This window comes from Agelaius phoeniceus, chromosome 10, assembly GCF_051311805.1.
Source record: "Agelaius phoeniceus isolate bAgePho1 chromosome 10, bAgePho1.hap1, whole genome shotgun sequence".
Taxonomy (NCBI): domain Eukaryota; kingdom Metazoa; phylum Chordata; class Aves; order Passeriformes; family Icteridae; genus Agelaius; species Agelaius phoeniceus.
Window position 1 is genome coordinate 4,990,004 of NC_135274.1, and position 18,048 is coordinate 5,008,051.

Here is an 18,048-nt window from a genome sequence, read left to right on the forward strand (position 1 = left end):
TGCAGACTTTTATCAGTAATTAAAATGCAGATGTTTGTTTTCTCTACCATGTACAAAACACAGAAGTAATTGTAGGTATTGTTCCAAAAATACAAAGAAAGAAGGTGACCAAGAGTTGAGTGTTCTCCCCCACCCTTCTGCTTTGTGTCTTGTCAAGTTGGGTTTCTCAGGATGCCCTTTCTGTTGTACCAGGGCTTTGCAACTGAAAGTAATTCCTGCAAAACTCTCTGAACCAAGTCAGGCTGACAGCTGAGAACACATCAAAAATATTTTGCAAATTGCCTTTTTATTTCAGTGTCTTAATTGGAGGGATGTCTGCAAGTGTTGAGTGCAGTACAATGTGCATGTCATTTTGCTTTTATATTTGAATGTTTATTGCAGTGGCTTTTGAGTAATACCATTAATATTGGAAGTATACTAAATAATTTCTCTTTATAGATAAAATGAGCTGAATGGATATGAAACACAAACCAAATTAATTAGGCATGGTTTCTTCTTTTCTAGTGAATAAACACAAACCTTGGATTGAGACATCGTACCATGGAATCATAACTGAAAACAACGACACTGTGATTTTGGACCCTCCCCTAGTTGCTTTGGATAAAGATGCACCTGTTCCCTTTGCAGGTAGGAATGTTCATGAGCAGCAGCATTTGAGCCTGTGAACTGCATTTTGAATTTATTGGCATTTGTAAGGAAGAAATTTCCAGTGTAATTTGAAGGGCACATGTAAAAGTTGTGTCTGAGTACTCAGACCTGAGTGTTGCCCATAGGTCCTGAAATGAGGTGTTTCCTACACTGAACTTGTTGTGGAGCAGAACAGAATAAAGAGAATAATGCAGCAGGCACCCACTATCAATATATTTTAATGAAAACACAATAATTACACAATTACACTTGAATTTGCTTTTATAGAAATTAATCATTGCAATTGCCTGAAGTAATAATACATAATTAATTTTGTTCAGCAGTAAAAGCCCCTGCTTTCTCTCTTCCTGTTCTTCTCCCTGGCTATGGACAAAATGTGTGACAAATACTTAAAGTTGCTCAAATCATATCTTACTTTGTAAGTACTTTTAGCTGTCAAGACTTTGATAGAAAATTTAATGGAGGTTTTGAACAATTTTGCTCAGGTTGCTGAATGATAGATGTATGTCATATACAAGTTTGCATTTATATTAAGTTTATTTTTCCTGACACTTTGTCTGTCCTGAGTCCCTTAAACAGAATATGGGACTTCTTCATGTTGAGCAAGTTGTCTCTTAAATTCCCTCTTTCATTAAAAAGAATTTTTGAAGAAAAGAGAGAATAGTAAAGCTTGATAGCTGTAAGATGGTGCAGTTGTTCAAAAGATGATATTGTTTTAGAATCTTCACCTTTTCTAAGGAAAGGAACTGGTAAAGGTGAGTGTACTTGTTCTTGGGGAGTTGTCATGTTCAGGAAGCAGAAGTCCAAGTGCTTGTCCCAAACAGCATTTTACAGCATCCTCAAAGAATTGTTCTCAGTCACTTTTCCCAAAGCTTACACTGGCATCAGCTCCTACCCTGCCAAGCCAGGGCTCCCAGATGGTTTTTATATATTGAACCCCATTTTAATATCAAGATTGTTTGTTGCTCATGGTGCCCAGTTGTTTGTTGCTCATGGTGCCCATTCTTGGCTGCATGAAGATCAGTTCCTAGTGAAAAGATGCCCTTGTCATTTTTTCCCTCTCTTACTGTGTGTGTTCCATCTTAGATTTGGTTCTTTTCCTTGCATTCCCTTAGGATCCTTCCAGGGATGTTATCATTTGCTGTTGTCACTGACACTGCAAACTCTGCTGACTGGGAATTTGTTAACCTGATTATTTTCTTCAGCTTTTACATTGGGAGAATCAACACATTTTTCATTAAATAGCGCTTTACTTTTTGTGTAGAAAATCATCCCTTGAAATACTGAACTTACACAGACAGACTGGCTTTTGTGATAAAGGTTACATCAGACAGTAGTTTTAATCTAGCTTCTCCATTTATTAATTCAAGGTATTTATATTGTGAGAAGTATCTGCTTCTTACAAGGGTAAATACTTTCTGTGTATTCCCTGATACTAATAGTTCATGAGGCCAAATATTATCAGGAAATAATCTGCAGTCCAGGCATAGCATTATAGTACTGATGGAACACTTCATTCCCTATGCTTTTGGAAAAACCTCTATGCACTTTTTAAAAAAACTCCTGTCTTTTTAAATTGTTGGAGGAACTTACTATTTCTGTTGTCGTTTTTGATTTAATATATTGTACTTTTATTTGGTTTCATAATATCATTAATTTATTAAGGGTTTTTATGGAAAATTAAATTTACATCATGTATTTAGTAGGAGAAAACTGAAACAGATACAACATTAACAATATTCAGTAGCTGTACATGTAATAGTGTGGTAATGTGAAATGTCTTTTATGGCCATATTTTATTTGATTGTGGAAATTGCAGTTATATGATATATCAGTATTCAAGTGTAACAGAAAATCAGAGCTCCAACAGTTCCTTTATCATCATCCTGTTAATATTTTCAGTATTTTGTGCAATTACTGGGGAAGAAAAAATTCTAGTGTTTGCAAAGTTCTCCGTGTTTGTTTGTTTGGTTGGTTTTTTTAATGGGCCCAGATTCAAGAATAAATCAGGGCAGTTTCTGATCTGTGCTGAAATGTCTGCTAAGATCTCCTTGAGCAAACTGTAGTAATACTAAATTTATGTGAATTCTTCCTCTGCAACAACCCCTGCAATAGTTTGCAGGCAGATGGTTGGCTCTTCCATCAGGATTTGTTTTACCTTATAAAAGTAAACTTTTTTTTCAGTAGTACCAGTGTGCATTTGACTTTAAAAACCCACACAAAACCTATTGACAAAAGATCCCCTCCAAGAAACCAAAACAAAACCCAGATCTCAAACCAAACAAAAAAGACAACAACCCAGCTGCCATGTATCCATTCAGTGCAGATGGGCAGGAGTTGATGCAGATGGACAGGACCAGACCTGGAGCAGAGCAGTGTCAGTTAGCCCAGGCTGATGTTCCCAGGGCACACCTGTACAGAGCTGGATGTTATCTGAACTGTGAAATCCTCCTGCTCTTCTCAATGCCCTCCCTTTGAAGTGCTCGTCTTCCTTCAGTGACAGGCTTAGGGAAATGTCCAGGATTTACCACTGGGACAGGTCATGGTAGGGGAAACACCCATTTATTGAATTGAATTTTATCTACTAACTTATACTTATTCCATATTTATATGTTGTTAGTGAGAGTGTAGTTCTTTTGGGCATGTGCTTAACTTAGTCCTTGTGTTTGCTTCTTGCTGCTTGCCCTGGTGCACAGGTAGTTCATGCATTTCATATTTTTCACCTGGGCAAATAATTTTTCACCAGGTAATTACTTTGTTACTAAGAAGAACACTTAACTCTGTTAAGAGGCATTTGCTATTCAGTGATTCTTACCTGCCCATAGTGCTTTGATATGCTTTCTGTACCCATTCCTGTGATCTCCTTTGTTTAGTTTAAATGTTGCTTGTGGCACAGGCCTACTCCAAACTGGTTTTCACTTATGGAAACTTGAACTTTTTTCCTAATACCTCCGCCTTTTTTCATCACCATGCCTACTAAGGTGAGTCTGTCTACCCCTTCTAGGAGTGCACACATTATGGTGCACATCAAACCTGAGTGGTCACAGGAGAAAATTACTGTAATCTGCACTTTTTTTCACCTCTATCTAATGTTAAACATCAAGGGTGATGACAGGAGAAATAGGAGTGTTCTGTGCAGTTACCTTCCTGACAGGTCTGTGTTTCCAGGAAGGACTAAGGAGAGACTAACAGGACTAAATGTGCCTGTGAAAATGCTGGCTGTCAAATGTGATCAGCACTTTTCATAACTGGAGCACAAAGACTTTCACAAGATTGCAATGAATGGCTTTTCATGTCTCTTTATCTAATGAATTTATTGTGAATAATTCAAGTATATGTATAGTCCTGGTTCTTAAAATTACCATGGTGTAAGCATACCTCACTTTCTCTTTTTTATGCAATTGTATTTTTTTGTCTCCTTGTTTGGAAGGAAAGCTTGAAAATACCAGTATAAGCTTCTAAGGGTGAGAAGTTTCAGGATCAGCACTTTTCCATATTTCAGTTTTTCACGCCCTGGCCCAAAAAAGATTTTCACAGACTGGTGTTGAAATACAACTGACCTTTAAAATAACTAAACTCACCCTGGCATCCTGGAGCCTTTTGCAGGGTATCAGAGACATTCCCTGACCCTCCTTCCCTCCCCTTGGCCAAAAAATACCCCCCAGAACATGAACCCCTACAAAACCCACAAAGAACTTGGAACAGTTCAGCCTTAGGGGTGGTTTGGCTAGAAACAAGCTGGGATCTACTGAATCAGTTTGTCAGGATTCTGTCCCTCACAAAATGATGGGAGATGATGGATGGCTTTTGGAGGAGACATCTTCCTGCATTCCAACAACAGCAACTACATTTCATCAGCAATGCTGTGCAAAAACAGATCTGAAAGGAGCTCCAGGATGTCATCAGTCCATGCTCCTGCCCAAGGCAGGCCCCTTGTCATTCCTGAGAAACAGCTGAAACAGTTTTCTGTCCTAATCTTATAGATCTGGAGTGGCAGAGATGCAACAGCCTCCCAGGGTGATCTGCTGCACACTTCACCACGTTCCTGGTTTTTCATGAAGCTTGGTCTGAACTTTCTGTACAGTGGTTTTAGCTGTTTTAGTCCTATCCACAAGGCAAAGCAGATTATTCTGTTTGTGCAGAAGCCTTTTATGTTCCTCCCTAAAAGCACTGTGAGCATCCTGAGCAGCCTGGTGTGGAGGGGGTTTCTGCTGCTCGTGGTGTTTTCTGAAGCAGAAAAACAGGAGGTAACACTCAGGGCAGGGAGGTGATGGATGTCCCCTCTCACCCTGGAAGAGAAGAGCCAAACTTGTCACTGTGTCCCCATTTCTGGGCTGGTAAAGTCACATTTGAGTGCCTTGTGTCCCAGCAAGGCTGAGCTAGGTCATTGTACCAGGGTGAGCTGGGCCCATTACATCTTCAGCTACTTTTATGGTCTTGATAAATTTATAGAGAGCCTTTCTTAGCAAGAGGAGAGGTCTGGCTCCCCCCAGACAAGTAATGTGTGTCTCAAAGCAGTTCCAGTTCACACCTCCTGAGCACATGGAGTCTCAGCCTCTGACTGTGTTTTGGCTGTGCTAAAAGCACTGTAAAGAAGAAGGAGACAACAAAACCAGCCAGGAAGGATGCCTGAATATTCACTAAACTACAAGATGCTACCACAAACTCTCCAAATCTTCTTTGTTATTTTAGCAGCTCAGAGGAGTGTGTGTTCTCAGCTACACCACAGCAAATCCAGCACTTGTCAGCCCACTTACACCCAGGGACTGAACACAAAATCCCATTTCTCTGCTTCAGACTGTGAAGCTGTCCAGCCTCCTTGTTGTTTGTTTGTTTGTATTGAAAAGCAGTGGCATTAATAACAACTATCCTTTTGCTACAACATTGAAAATACAGAAGTTATTCTAAAATTGTCATTCTGAATATTATTATTTCTACTCACTGTCAGCCAGACTTAGAACACGAGTCAGTTTAGGATGCCCAGAATTCATTGGTGTTAAATATTTCGCTGTGAAAATGAGGCATGATCAAAAAAATATGACATGCAGGCAAAGCCATGGAGTGTTGCAGTTGTTCATAACAATTTTTTAATGATTTTTAATTTCTAGCTTTGAAGCTTACATTTATTACTGTAGCTTAATTAATAAGGCTTTAGCCTTCAAAGGCAAAATATCAATCTCTTCACAGTGATCCTAATCTAAGGTAAAATATAAGATTGGTAATAGCACAATTAACTCTGGGGATGCTGGTTTTGACTTAAGGGATGCTGCTTATCATCCAGTAAAGTTAAGAGTGATAAACATGCTCAGGTTTCAGATTTAGAATGCACTAAAAAACCCAGTCACTCTCACAGTGACCTCTGCTAGTCCCTGAAGCTCAGAGATCAGGGGTTTGAAGGCTTTAAAGTTTGGTTATTTTCTGTGATTGCCTTTCCTAGTCATTTTTACTGCTGGGAAGTAATAGTAGGCAACATTAGTGTGTCCAAAGAAGACTGAAGGGTCGGGGTTCAGGCTGTTCTGATGGAGCTTTTAGTGGCTGCTGAGGGGTCTTCATTGCAGGAGGAAGGGACTAGGGAGAAAATGAGAATTACATGCTTGGCTTGGGAGTGAATGCAAGTTCCTCCTGACAGATAAAATCAATAATGAATGGGAACGTTGAGATACTTTGTTACACCTAAATATGCTAAATTACTTGAAACTAGAAAGAATCAATGAAAATAACCAAGGAATTCTGGTGATATCCACCTGGACTTTTAAAACTAGTGATGGAAAATAGTGATTTGTGATACATTTGCACTAACTGCTTTTGAGTAGTTTTCTTTATGTACAAGCCTTGATCTTTAGAAAAATAGGGCAGGATATTACAGTGGATTGCAACCCTAGACAATAAAACAGGGACAGAATCTGTCATTTTATAGTCCTGATAATAAATAACCATTTAAGTAAAAAATTGTTAAGTTGAAACAGATTGTCACTGAAGGTTCCAGGAAAATAGTGAGAGTTTTTAAACTCTTGGGCTATTCAGAGCACAAGAGAGAAGCTTGAGTGGGGAGTACTGGAATTGCTAAGCCTACAGGTCTAAACATTTCTTGGCTGCTGTTATGCTCTGAGGATGGATGTAGATTTTGTGTCACACTCCCTTGAAACTAATGAAGCTTTGCTGTATGAGAGCCATTGCAATGTGCCTGATTCTGCAGCTGGAATATGAAGTCATTTATTTCAATGAACTATAAATCCTTTTATTTTCAACAAAATATTTTAAAAGCTGCAGAAAGTATTTATTTTGTTGAGGTGCTATTTTGACTTTTTTTTTTTCTGTAATGAAACATTTTAGTGTGAATTAAGATGTAATTTGCTTTTGAGATGTGATTTTTTGCTGTGGAGTTAAGTGTGGTTTCTACACTTTTTAGACATTCTCTAAAATCAGAGGTGGTTCCTCAAGGATTTCAAATTCTGCAAGTCACAGGAAGGACAGCATAGGAAACTCACCTGTTTGGAGGTAAAAAAGGATGAGAATTAGTCATCTCTTCTGGTTTGAGTGATACATGGAGGGTTACCTGAGGTCTGAACAGGCTCCTATATTAAAAGAAGTGTGAGCAGGTGAAAAATGTAAAACTGCTCTGGTTATCCCTCATCATTGAGATTGCAGTGGAAATCAGAACTGCTTAGCTTCTTACAGTTTCAGGGAGAAATGGATGTTTTCTAACATGTATTGATAGAAATGAAATTCTTTCAAATAACTATGCTAGCAAGCATAACTCCAAGCTATGAGGATTCATGGTGAGCCAGTTGAAGCAAACAAGGATGGTACCCCAGGACATTTTCTCTTCTTGTGTAGTTTGATTCTCTTCACTATTTGATATTTGAGAAGTAGTAAACTTGAGCTGCTCACTTCTGCTCTCCAGTGTGTGTGAACCTGAGAGTCCAAAATCTGCACCCATCTTTACTTCCAGTGCTGCAATAACAGGAGAGAGCCTCAGAGGGAGGGCTGAAGGAGCAGAGTGAGGACTCGAAGGAAGGAACAAACTGAGTCAAATAATGGAAATTCCACTCTAATAACTTTCTTCACACTTTCATTCCATCTGTGGTCCACCCATTAATTCAATTACATCTCTCTCCTTTACATAAATCATTTCCTTTTATGTGTGAGTTCCTGTGTTGTCATGTTCCTAGGTGAATGATGATGAAAACCTAAAAGGACTGCTTGTAAAAGCATGCAGCATTCTTTATACAGACTTAGAAAAATAATTTATAATGCAACAAGTAGAATGGGAATATTCACCACTTAAAAGTTTACTGCGACAAAATTGGCACTGCAGGATTGCAGCTTGCTTTAAAAATCAAATCAAAAGGTTTTAAAATCTGTTCCTCAGAATGGAACTACTTGAGTTAGTGTAAAGCAGCAGGGACAAGCCTCTTGCTTGTAATGCTTTCTAAATATTAAAAATGTTTTAAAAGAATAGCCTGAATAGGTAATTATTTATTCTTTAAAGCTCCTTGTGCTTATTGGTCAACAATTATCTTGTGGAAAGAATAGATAAGAGCCCCCACTTTCTTTAAAACTGCTTCTTTCCACTCAGCTGAAAAAAAAAATCTTTTTCTGGACAAGAACAAGCACTCCCAATAGCCTGAAACTGCTGTTGATCCCTTTCCTTGCTAGGGCTACCTAAAAAATGCTTGTGATGCTACTTTTATGAAGCAAGAAGGGGAAGGACAATATAAAGAATTCAAACTCTGGACAGGTGGTTTAGGTCATTGATTTTCTGCTCAATTCTCCTGTTTCTGGCTGTGTGAAATACATCCAACCAATTTGTTCTCCTGGCTTGTGGTTTCCTCCACTGTCTTTTTGTTCTGTCTGCTTAGATTATAAAAAAAACCTCTCCCAGTGCTTTTATCTCAGTGACTGTGGAGCACTGAGCATCTCTGAGGGCAGCCCCAGCACAAGGAGGATTTGCTGTTCTCAGCTGTTTTCTGTTCCACACCCATTTATGGCATGGGTGTGTTTGTAGGGGATGTAACAGTGCCACCAGACTGACACATAGCAATTTTGTTCAGCAATTTGGAAACAACCTCTCCCTTTATAAATGAAGTCCAATGCTTCTGTATTAAATGGGCCAAGTCTTTATATTATTTTAAATGTTGTTAGATGTCAGGCTAGCTCTTGTTTCTCAGACTGAAAGGCAGTTTAAAAAGGACAGTGGAGGCAATATCAGATTTTTTTTGTTTGTTTGCTGCCTCCATCATAGTGGTGGTGAACACAAACATAGTAGAGTTCAGAATGCTTTGAGAAAACAATACATAATTTGTGTTAGATTTTTGCAGGATCACACACTCTGCCAGTCCCAGGCTCAACAGAGACTCTGCTCCTGCCTGGTGGCAGCCACTGGAGCTGCCCAGCTGATTGGCTCAGGCCAGGTCAATCAAGGAGGACAAGTGATGGAAAATGGGCCCTCAGTCCCATCCACACAGCTCCAGTCATCCCCTGGGTGCTGGGATCCTTTCCTGGGAGAGCTCTTGGTCCCACCCTGGGATTCCTGCTCTTTGCCTCCCCCCCAGTGCCTTGTGTCAGTCTCAAGGATTTCATTGATTTATTTGTCACCCCATTCCACAGCCCTGAGCCTGAGACATTCTGTGCTTAGTGAAAACACAGAAGGGCATGAACAGACAGAATACTGATAGGTATGAAGTACAGACAGATGTGATATAGGCATTTATGATGCACGTTATTGCAAAGCTTCTCTCCTGTAACAGCAGCTTTTGGACACAATTAACCAGCGTATGCACTTTGTATCCACACAAACACTTGCCTTACACTGAGTTTGTAATAAAGTATTTCACATCATAGGTCAGTTTCCCTCACTTACAGCACTGTCTCTTACCTGAAAATTATGCAAAGGTTGAGAGAAAAAGAACTAGTTCCTGGAAGTGATTGGTTTTTAGTTACTTCATGGACTGTGACTCCAGTTAGCTGGTGTGCAATTACCATGGTGACATAAACAGACTGCAAAAGAAACCTACATTACCTTTAAAAATGGAATTTTTTTTTGTCTGTTTTTTAAAAATCATTATGTACTCTAACTTACTTGCCCTTTATATAAAGTTTAAAAGAACAGAAAAATAATTCAGGTTTACAAGGGAGAGCAATTGCCAGCCTGTTGTAGGAATCCATCTCCATCAAAAACTCTATTTAAATTTAACTAATTTCCTTTAAAATTATTTAGTTAATTAAATTTAAATTTAGTTCAAGCATTCCTGTCTCATGACAAAGAAATTTAAGTAACTGTGATTCTGCAGCAGTGGATATGATAACCACAACATGTCAGGCCCAGTGTGTTTTGTTGTTGCTGAAAAGCTTTCAAGTCAGGTGGGTCCCTTTTTAACCAGCTGCTTAAAAAATTTCTGAAAAGCTCATTGGTACTTGATTGATCTGTTAGTGCCTGTGACAGATTTAATGGATATTTCTGACAAGACTTCTGCTCCTTACTGCTGCCTGCTTGGAGAGCTTCCAGGTGTGCTAATGAAAAAAAGTCATGAATGAAGGCAGGAACAGTGAGCGTTGTATTTGGTGCGGCATCCAGAGGACAGAAATGAAATATAACACTGTAATTAATAGGTGTGCTAGAATTGAAAGGATGGCAGCAATTTAACATCAGCTTTCAGATGCTTTTGGACTAGAATACCTTATTTAGGACAGCAAAGTTTCTACATCCCCCCCTAGCAGCTCCCTGGAGCTGGGAGCTGTTTCTGCATGGCCTCTTCTCCCAGGGCTTCACCTCTGCAGGGCTTCCCTAAAACTGGACACAGCAAAGGGCAAAATCCTGCAGCTCTGTTGGCTCAAATGGATGCTTGCCCACCTCTGCCCCAGTGCTGTCCTTGTGTGTGGCAGCTGCCTGCTGGAACAGCAGCATGAAAGGCAGTGGGAATCATGTGCAATGAAAGAGAAATCATGTGCAATAAAAAACCCCATACGCTTTGTATAAAATTTTTGATTAAAAAGTGCTTCCTTGAATGGAATTTGCCCCAGCTGTTGCCATCTGTCAGTGTTCAGTGCCCTTTAGAAAACACAACAGTGTTGATTTCAGTCCATCTCTCTGGGGGTGCTGCCATAGGATGTGCCACATATGGCAGATTATCAGTGGCACTGCAGGAGCCAAGGGCTGCTGGGTGTGGGGCTGAGCTGATGGACTGAAAACAAAACAGTCCTTTGCTTTAATCTGCAAGATTGAAGTAGCAGGCCCTGCCTACTGTTTACTGCAAAGTGCTTTTTATGCTGCATGTGAAAGCACAGCAGAGAAATCACAGCTTTCTCCAGAGTCCCCACGTAATCCCCACGTTTGCTTGGTGTGGTTTTACATACAGGGAAAAGTTAATTTGGTTAGAACGTTTCTTGCCAATGACTGTGGCTTTATTGAGCAGAATTATATATATAGGAATAATCCCCCTTGTGCTGATTTAATTTTAAGTTTTTTATTTCAGTATCATGTTATCTTCATAGAAGAGAGGGAATGAACACTCAGGAACAAACACTTTAACGTGTGTCTGTCCTGATGCTGTGACTGCAGGTGTAGAGGTGGTGGCCTGACTTTGGGAGAGGTGAAAAATAAACAAAAAGGACATCTTCTCAGACAGCAAGAAGTAAAAAAACTTTTTGACATAAAAAAACTCCAAAATAAAGAATTCTGAAAATGTATTTAATGTATTTAAATGTATTAAATAAACCCTTAAGTCAGAAAGCTACAGACCATCCTAAAATACCTTGTTAATACTATTCTTTTGCCATGTCTGAAGCTGCCCCAGTATATAGGGGTTTGCTGAGGTTTGAGATAACACTGGAGGAGGGGCATTAGATAAACAGGTGAGGCATCTGGAGCCACAGGCTGGGTACATTTTGGGGTTTTCAGCATCACTTTCTGGAAGGAGAACACAATCATGGTGCAGCTAAGGTAATGCTGAAATTCGCATTGTCATTAAACTTAATCTGAATTTTCAGTAACATTTTGCCCACAGTGCATTTTCTGTATGAATTGGTCTGTGACCCAGAATAAGGGACTGAAGTGCAGCTACTTTGCTTAAATAGCATACATTGTTTAAAATAACATACAACTTGCTAGGAGTTTTTTAAATTGCTGTACTGAAGATGAAGTTAGTTCCTACACTCAGCCTTGAAGCTGACTCTTAATTGTAGAAGATTCTGACTTATCTTCAGATTGCAAGTTTAAATCATATATAAATCACATCAAATATTTATTAGTTCATTCTGGGATACTTTTATTATGAAAATGGGAGAATTTTAACTCTGTTCCTGTGATAAGGATGTAAAAATCAAAACATCAGAGGAGAAGTGAATGTAGATTTAAAACATGAAAGTTCAGCTTTGAATGGAAAAAGAGAAAGCTGAGTCATTGTTTCCTAAAACTAATAAGAAGTAATTTAAGGTGCTGAAATAAGCAGATGTTGGCTCATAATTAACTGTTGAGGTTGATAAATCAGTAGATAAGCTCTAGGAAACAAAAGCCTGAATACACAGGGGGAGAGACATGCTGAGCATTCCAGGTAGTTCTGTGATTGCTACAGTCATAATATTTATTCTGAGTTTGTATCCATCTTGAGAAATGTTCAGACTCAATAGTATTTTGGATATGAAGAAGGAACTGCTATCTTTCACTATGATTTATTGAAAACTCTGTTGGGTGTGTGATGTTGCACTGTGGTTTTCTGCTTTCTGACTGCACCAAAGCTGCTCTTGTTGTGTCTGCTCTTTAGTTGCCACTAGAGTAAAACCAGGCTTTTTAAGAGGTTTGCACTGGTCAGAATCAATCAATTTTTTATCTGGAAACCAAAAGTAACTTATCACACTTCAGGAAGGTGCACAGAGCACAAAACTAGGGCATAGGAATGAATATTTCAGTGTTCTGCACTTAAGCCACTACGTGCTTTGCTGATGACAATGGAAACAACTGAGAAAAGGAGGGAAAGAGAGGAGTGTTCCCCCTTTCTTCCATGAGTTGTCAGCAAATACCTGAATTGACTAAGGCTGTGATCTGATAGCTGGTGTTTCCACCCCACCTGGCAGCCAGTTTTCCCACACACTCCATTTATTTTGTTCTTATTTAAGAATTAGAAATTCATATAATTTCTTCTTTGAGCCAGGGTATGTGTCTGTAATTGTTCTTAGAAGGAATTAGAGCCCAGAGGACTTCAGAAATCAGAATTTAATTCTTTCATCTGGCACAGATTTTGGGGAGTCAATTAAAAAGCACCCAGGTTGATTTCCATTCATCATTGGGTGTCCATCAACATCAGTGAACATCAAGGAGGAATCTGTTGAAATAAATGGCTGATATTCATATAATGGCTGCTGTTCATGTTCCCTGCACAACTCTGATGACTGTAATGTGTACAATACTTCCTCTTTCATATTCCAACATTCATCTGAACTCCTTCTGCCTTCGTTTCCTTTTGGTTTGGAAAGGTGACTTCTCCTATTTTCCAAAAGCACGCTGGCTTCAGTTTCAGGGCCCTGTCCAAACTGGTCAAAGTTACAGGATGTATGTGTATATCTCCTTGAAGGAAAAATTCTTAGCAACTTAAAACCCTCAGCGAGTTTCATTTTATTGACAGTGGACATTGAAATGATGTAGGTCAGTCCTGAGAGGGGGCTGTTTGCCTCTCAGGGCTTATTGCAAATTCTTTACTTGTCTCACTTGATAAGCATTTCATTTTAGATTTCTTGCCATTTTATCACAGTCTGTACTTCAAATAGAACTTAAAGACAAAATTCTCATGTGCTTTTGTCTCTCAAATTATTCCAGATAATCAGTGGATTAGGTCAAGAAAATGCAAACTGCAGTGCTGGGCCTGAGCCCTTCCTGGAGGGGACAGAGAATTCTCAGCTATTCGTTATTTGTGCACTTCAACAGAGATTATACACAAAGGCTTTGTCTGTCTCTCTCTGTTTCTAAGTGGTCTTAATCACAGGCAATGGAAATATAGTTTTAATTTATCTCTAGGCTTTTCAAGTTAAATGGAGGTTGCCTTTTCTGCTGCGCCACGCCACAAATAAATATGTGTGTATTTATGGTCTGGTTCCTGTCTCTTATTTCCCCTGCCACACAGCACTGCAATTGTCACAGGAATCCTGATCTAATCATGATCTCATCACTGACACATTAGCACCTTTGACTTGCACTGACTCATATCTGAAGAGGGTGACTTGTGTCAGGGCTGCACCTCTTGGCAGCTTCTGCTTTCTTCTGCTTCCCAATATTTTTCAGAAGGGAAAAATAAAAAGCTTTTCATTAAGACACTCTCTTTATTCTTGGCATTGGAATAGTCCAGATGCCATTTGTGCACTTAATAGATTAGCTCTGGTTTATTAAGAAAATGGACACCATCAGTTTGAAATAAGTCAGATTTTCATGTACAGTGAGTTACCAGTGCTCTGCTAAAAGACAATATGAAGGCAATATGAGTCTGGGCACACATGGGTCTGGCCCAACAATTCTTTTCTCATTTACTCTCCCTTCTAATCAGTAGCTTTGTTTTTAAAAGCCCTTTTAAAGGTATTTGTGGTAGTCAGAAAATTATTTAATGGCTCCATATTTACTATATGACTGACAACTTTAATAAGCTACATTCTGTGATGTTAGTGAATCCTTTATTTTTTCAGAGACAAGTGTAGGAAATGTGTATTTTAAAATTTATTCTTGTTAATAGATCTTTCAAGCTATAGATTGCTTGAAAGAGTGGACAGCTGCAAGAGCTCAGTTCTGGGCTAATTAAATAATGTGTCTCTTGGTTTCCAATGGGAAGCAATTGCTTCCCTGATAAATAAAACAGTTTTCATGTTTTAGATGCTAATGAGGAAAACCCGATAATGATAAAATATGTTGGTGTTCATTTTTGGTCTGTGTGAACTGTGTGACACAAAATAGTGCTGTTTGGGGAAAACTGACCATCACCTGCTACAGAGAAACAGAAAAAGCCAAGAATTCCATCCGAGCCAAAATTCCCAACCACCTTCCCTCCCTCTCTGGTTTTCTTGGAATAGCACTGCATCTTTTATTTCATGATGATGGCAATGTTATTGCAGCAAATAAATGGCTGTTAGATCTGCAAATATCAAAAGCATAATGGATTTCAAATTATACATACAGAATTAAATATTAAAGAGCTGTTTGAACCCACTGCTCTGTTAATGATGACTCGAATCATGGATCTGCTTTTCATTTCTTTCAGTGAAATGCTGACAGCAGTTCCTTGGCTTTTTTCCCAGTATCCCCAGTAAAAATATAATTCTATTTGCTGAGCACAGGAAGAAGGATATGCTATAATTCTAATGCATACCCTTCCTGTGCTCAGCAAATAAGGACTAACCTTCCTGCTGGACCTTATCTTCCTAATTTCTAGCCCTTGAAGAATTGGAAAATTGACTATCAATTTACTTTACCTATAAAGTAAAATGAATCGACTGCTGCAGAAAAACAGCCCATCTTTATCATTGCCAGGAGAGCAGAATCTTCAGTGTGGCTGAAAATGAGCAAAAGTAACAGTAAAAGAGAATCAGCCTCTTTTCCCACCCCCTTCCCCCCCCACTCTGTGTTTTCTTCTCATGACTAATTACTAATTCTAAGTGTGCAACCATCTGCTGCAGCCAGCAGTAATACCCAATAAAGTCTAAGCTGGGGTTTGCATCAGGATGAGTGGCAACTGCATGGCCTGGCAATCCTGGGCACTGTAAATGAAATAGTTCTCCTGCTTTGGAAATTCATTGTTCACTACAAGCCAGATTTAAGTGCTTAGCTCAGCCTTCTGGAGCACACAAGGACAGAGTTCCCAGCTCCTCCCAAAGACTCAGCTTGTACAAAAAGTTCATTTGTACATCAGAGTCCTCCAAGACATTTGAGCCTGAAATTTGCAGGAGGGGTAGATGCTCTTCCCTGCTGCTAAAGATTTACCCCACATGTCGAGGAATTGCTTTGGGTAGAAGCTCAAAACTGCAGTACCAAAGTCCCTAAGGGAATCAGAACAAATACTTGTTCTAAGTTATGGAAACTGGGGAAGAACAGGAGAAGAAGCTGCTGTAGAACAGGTGTTTTCCCAGGGTTTTGAAGGGGATGGGGTAGATAAACTTCTGGGGTTTTTTTTCCTTTACAAATATCTTCTTGTAGACCTATGGAGCCAGCTGTGAGGGATTACTCAAGAGTCAAGTAGTCCTTTACATGTGTCCTGGGATGCTTCTGTGGGAGTCTGACTCATGTTTGGGAATTAGTAGCTGTAAATTTAAGAAGCACATCTCTATTACATCCCTAAAGAAACTGTGTTTTCACAGTGGAAATGCCATGCCAGTGCTGGTTCTTTCTCTTGGATTCTTCTTGGTACTGATACCAACTGTAATGATGTTTGATTGCTTTGGTGGTGGTGGTGATGATCCTTCTATCAATGCAAAAGGAAGTGATTTTGGAAGTGCTGTCCCTCCCAGCTCTCAGGCCGAGAGCCCCCTTAGTCCCTGTTTGGGGAAGAGCAGCAGGATTTCACTGGAGAGCTGTGGTTTGTGCCATGGGCACCTGAGGAGGCAGCAGCAGCTCAGTGCAGGAGGGGAATTGTCCCAAGGGAGGACTCTGAGCATCATCAGAGGAAAGTGCAGCTGTGACCCTGTTCACAGGGGTCTGAGGATGAGGGAAGAGATGAGGATCTGACTCCATGTTTCAGAAGGCTGATTTATTATTTTATGATATATATTAAAACTATACTAAAAGAATAGAAGAAAGGATTTCATCAGAAGGCTGGCTAAGAATAGAAAAAGAAAGAATGATAACAAAGGTTTGTGGCTCAGACTCTCTGAGCCAGCTGACTGTGATTGGCCATTAATTAGAAACAACCCCATGAGCCCAATCCCAGATGCACCTGTTGCATTCCCCAGCAGCAGATAACCATTGGGTACATTTTGTTCCTGAGGCCTCTCAGCTTCTCAGGAGGAAAAATCCTAAGGAAAGGATTTTCCATAAAAGATGTCTGTGACAGTGCAGCAGCCTCTGCTTATGGGCAGCTGCTTCTTTCTGTTTCTCCTCTGTTTAAACTCTTAAAGGGCTTCACTGTTCCCTTTTAGGATGAAAAGTTCCCTGAGTTCCTCATACCATATGTTTTAATTTCTTTTAACAGTCCTGTGAATTTGGATGTGAATCTGTGATGTCCAGGGTGCTTCCCATTCCTCTCACTGCTTCAAAGAACCTATTTCTATTAGCTATTGTATCATTTCTGTCTGAACATAAAACCACTTATTTGGTTTGTAATGTTCTTTATCTCCATTAGTTTTCATAAGTATAAAATATTTCCCCAAGCATTACGAAAAGATTAAAATTCAATTTGAGTGCTGAATTATGCATGGTTTTCAATTTGGCAATACTCTAAGAATTTTTTGTTTCCCAGCTTTTTAGTGTTATGAGAAAATATCTACTATCAAATGTATATTTAATAGATATTTCCTGGTATTAGATGACACAGTTGGCATTTAATCCGTTCTACGAAGATGTCTAAATATTTAATTTTACAATTCATAGCGGCCAATCTTTTTGATAAATGGAACGCTTCCATTTATGGCTACAATTTGGGGGGAGCAAGCATATAAACAAAATTACTTCCAGAGGGGAAGAAAATCAGTTCAGTTAATTATTTTACTTAACTGTGCATGGCGATATCTATCAAGCTGCCAACATAGGAAAATAACCATCAGCAGAATAAACCCTAAAAAGCACTAATCAAAATTCAGTATGATTAGCATTCTTAATTTAAATAAGGAGTAGGATCCTGCAGCTATCCCGTGCTGCTGGAAATAACTGAATAATGGATAATAATAAAAGCCTTAAAACAGAAGAGAAGCTTTAAACAGTCAGTTTCCCTCTACCATGTTTTATCTTTTAGTGTCTGGATTGAAATTACAGATATTTTATATTTCTACTTCCTTGTAGTCTTGGTCTTTCTTTTCTAAATATTCATGCAGATATATAAATGAATGTCCAGAACACATTGGAATCACTTTGCTGGCATTAAAAAATACCAAAGCTTAAGATGCTGATTTCTTTGCTTTTATTCTTAGATCTTCATAGTTCTTTACCTGGAGACCTTTCAGGGGTTAGCAAGGTAAGGTTCCTTATTTCTTGAAAGGTACCAAGGAGAATTCTGTTTTTCTTTCTCTTTTGTTTTAAAGTGACATTTGCACACAACCAATAAACTTTGTACCTTCATATAATCTTATGTAATCTTATCTTGACCTTCTCAGGCATGCAGAGAATCAAATGAATTTCACTTACTTGAACTTAGTTCTCTAGGTCCTCTCAGCATTAGCTCTTTATATACCTATTTGCTTAAAATGCTTCCAGGAATTATTGGTGTTTAAATGTGT

At 39.1% G+C, this 18,048-nt stretch overlaps 1 protein-coding gene across 5 annotated transcripts in view; it reads left to right on the forward strand.

Annotated features, from left to right (window-relative positions):
• Positions 1 to 18,048, forward strand: part of CLSTN2 (calsyntenin 2) — a 346,915-nt gene that overhangs the window by 134,843 nt on the left and 194,024 nt on the right. For all 5 annotated transcript variants that reach the window (XM_077183656.1, XM_077183657.1, XM_077183658.1 and 2 more), the window contains exon 2: positions 505 to 627. In XM_077183656.1, the coding sequence (XP_077039771.1) occupies positions 505 to 627 (123 nt within the window). The remainder of the gene's footprint in view (positions 1 to 504; positions 628 to 18,048) is intronic.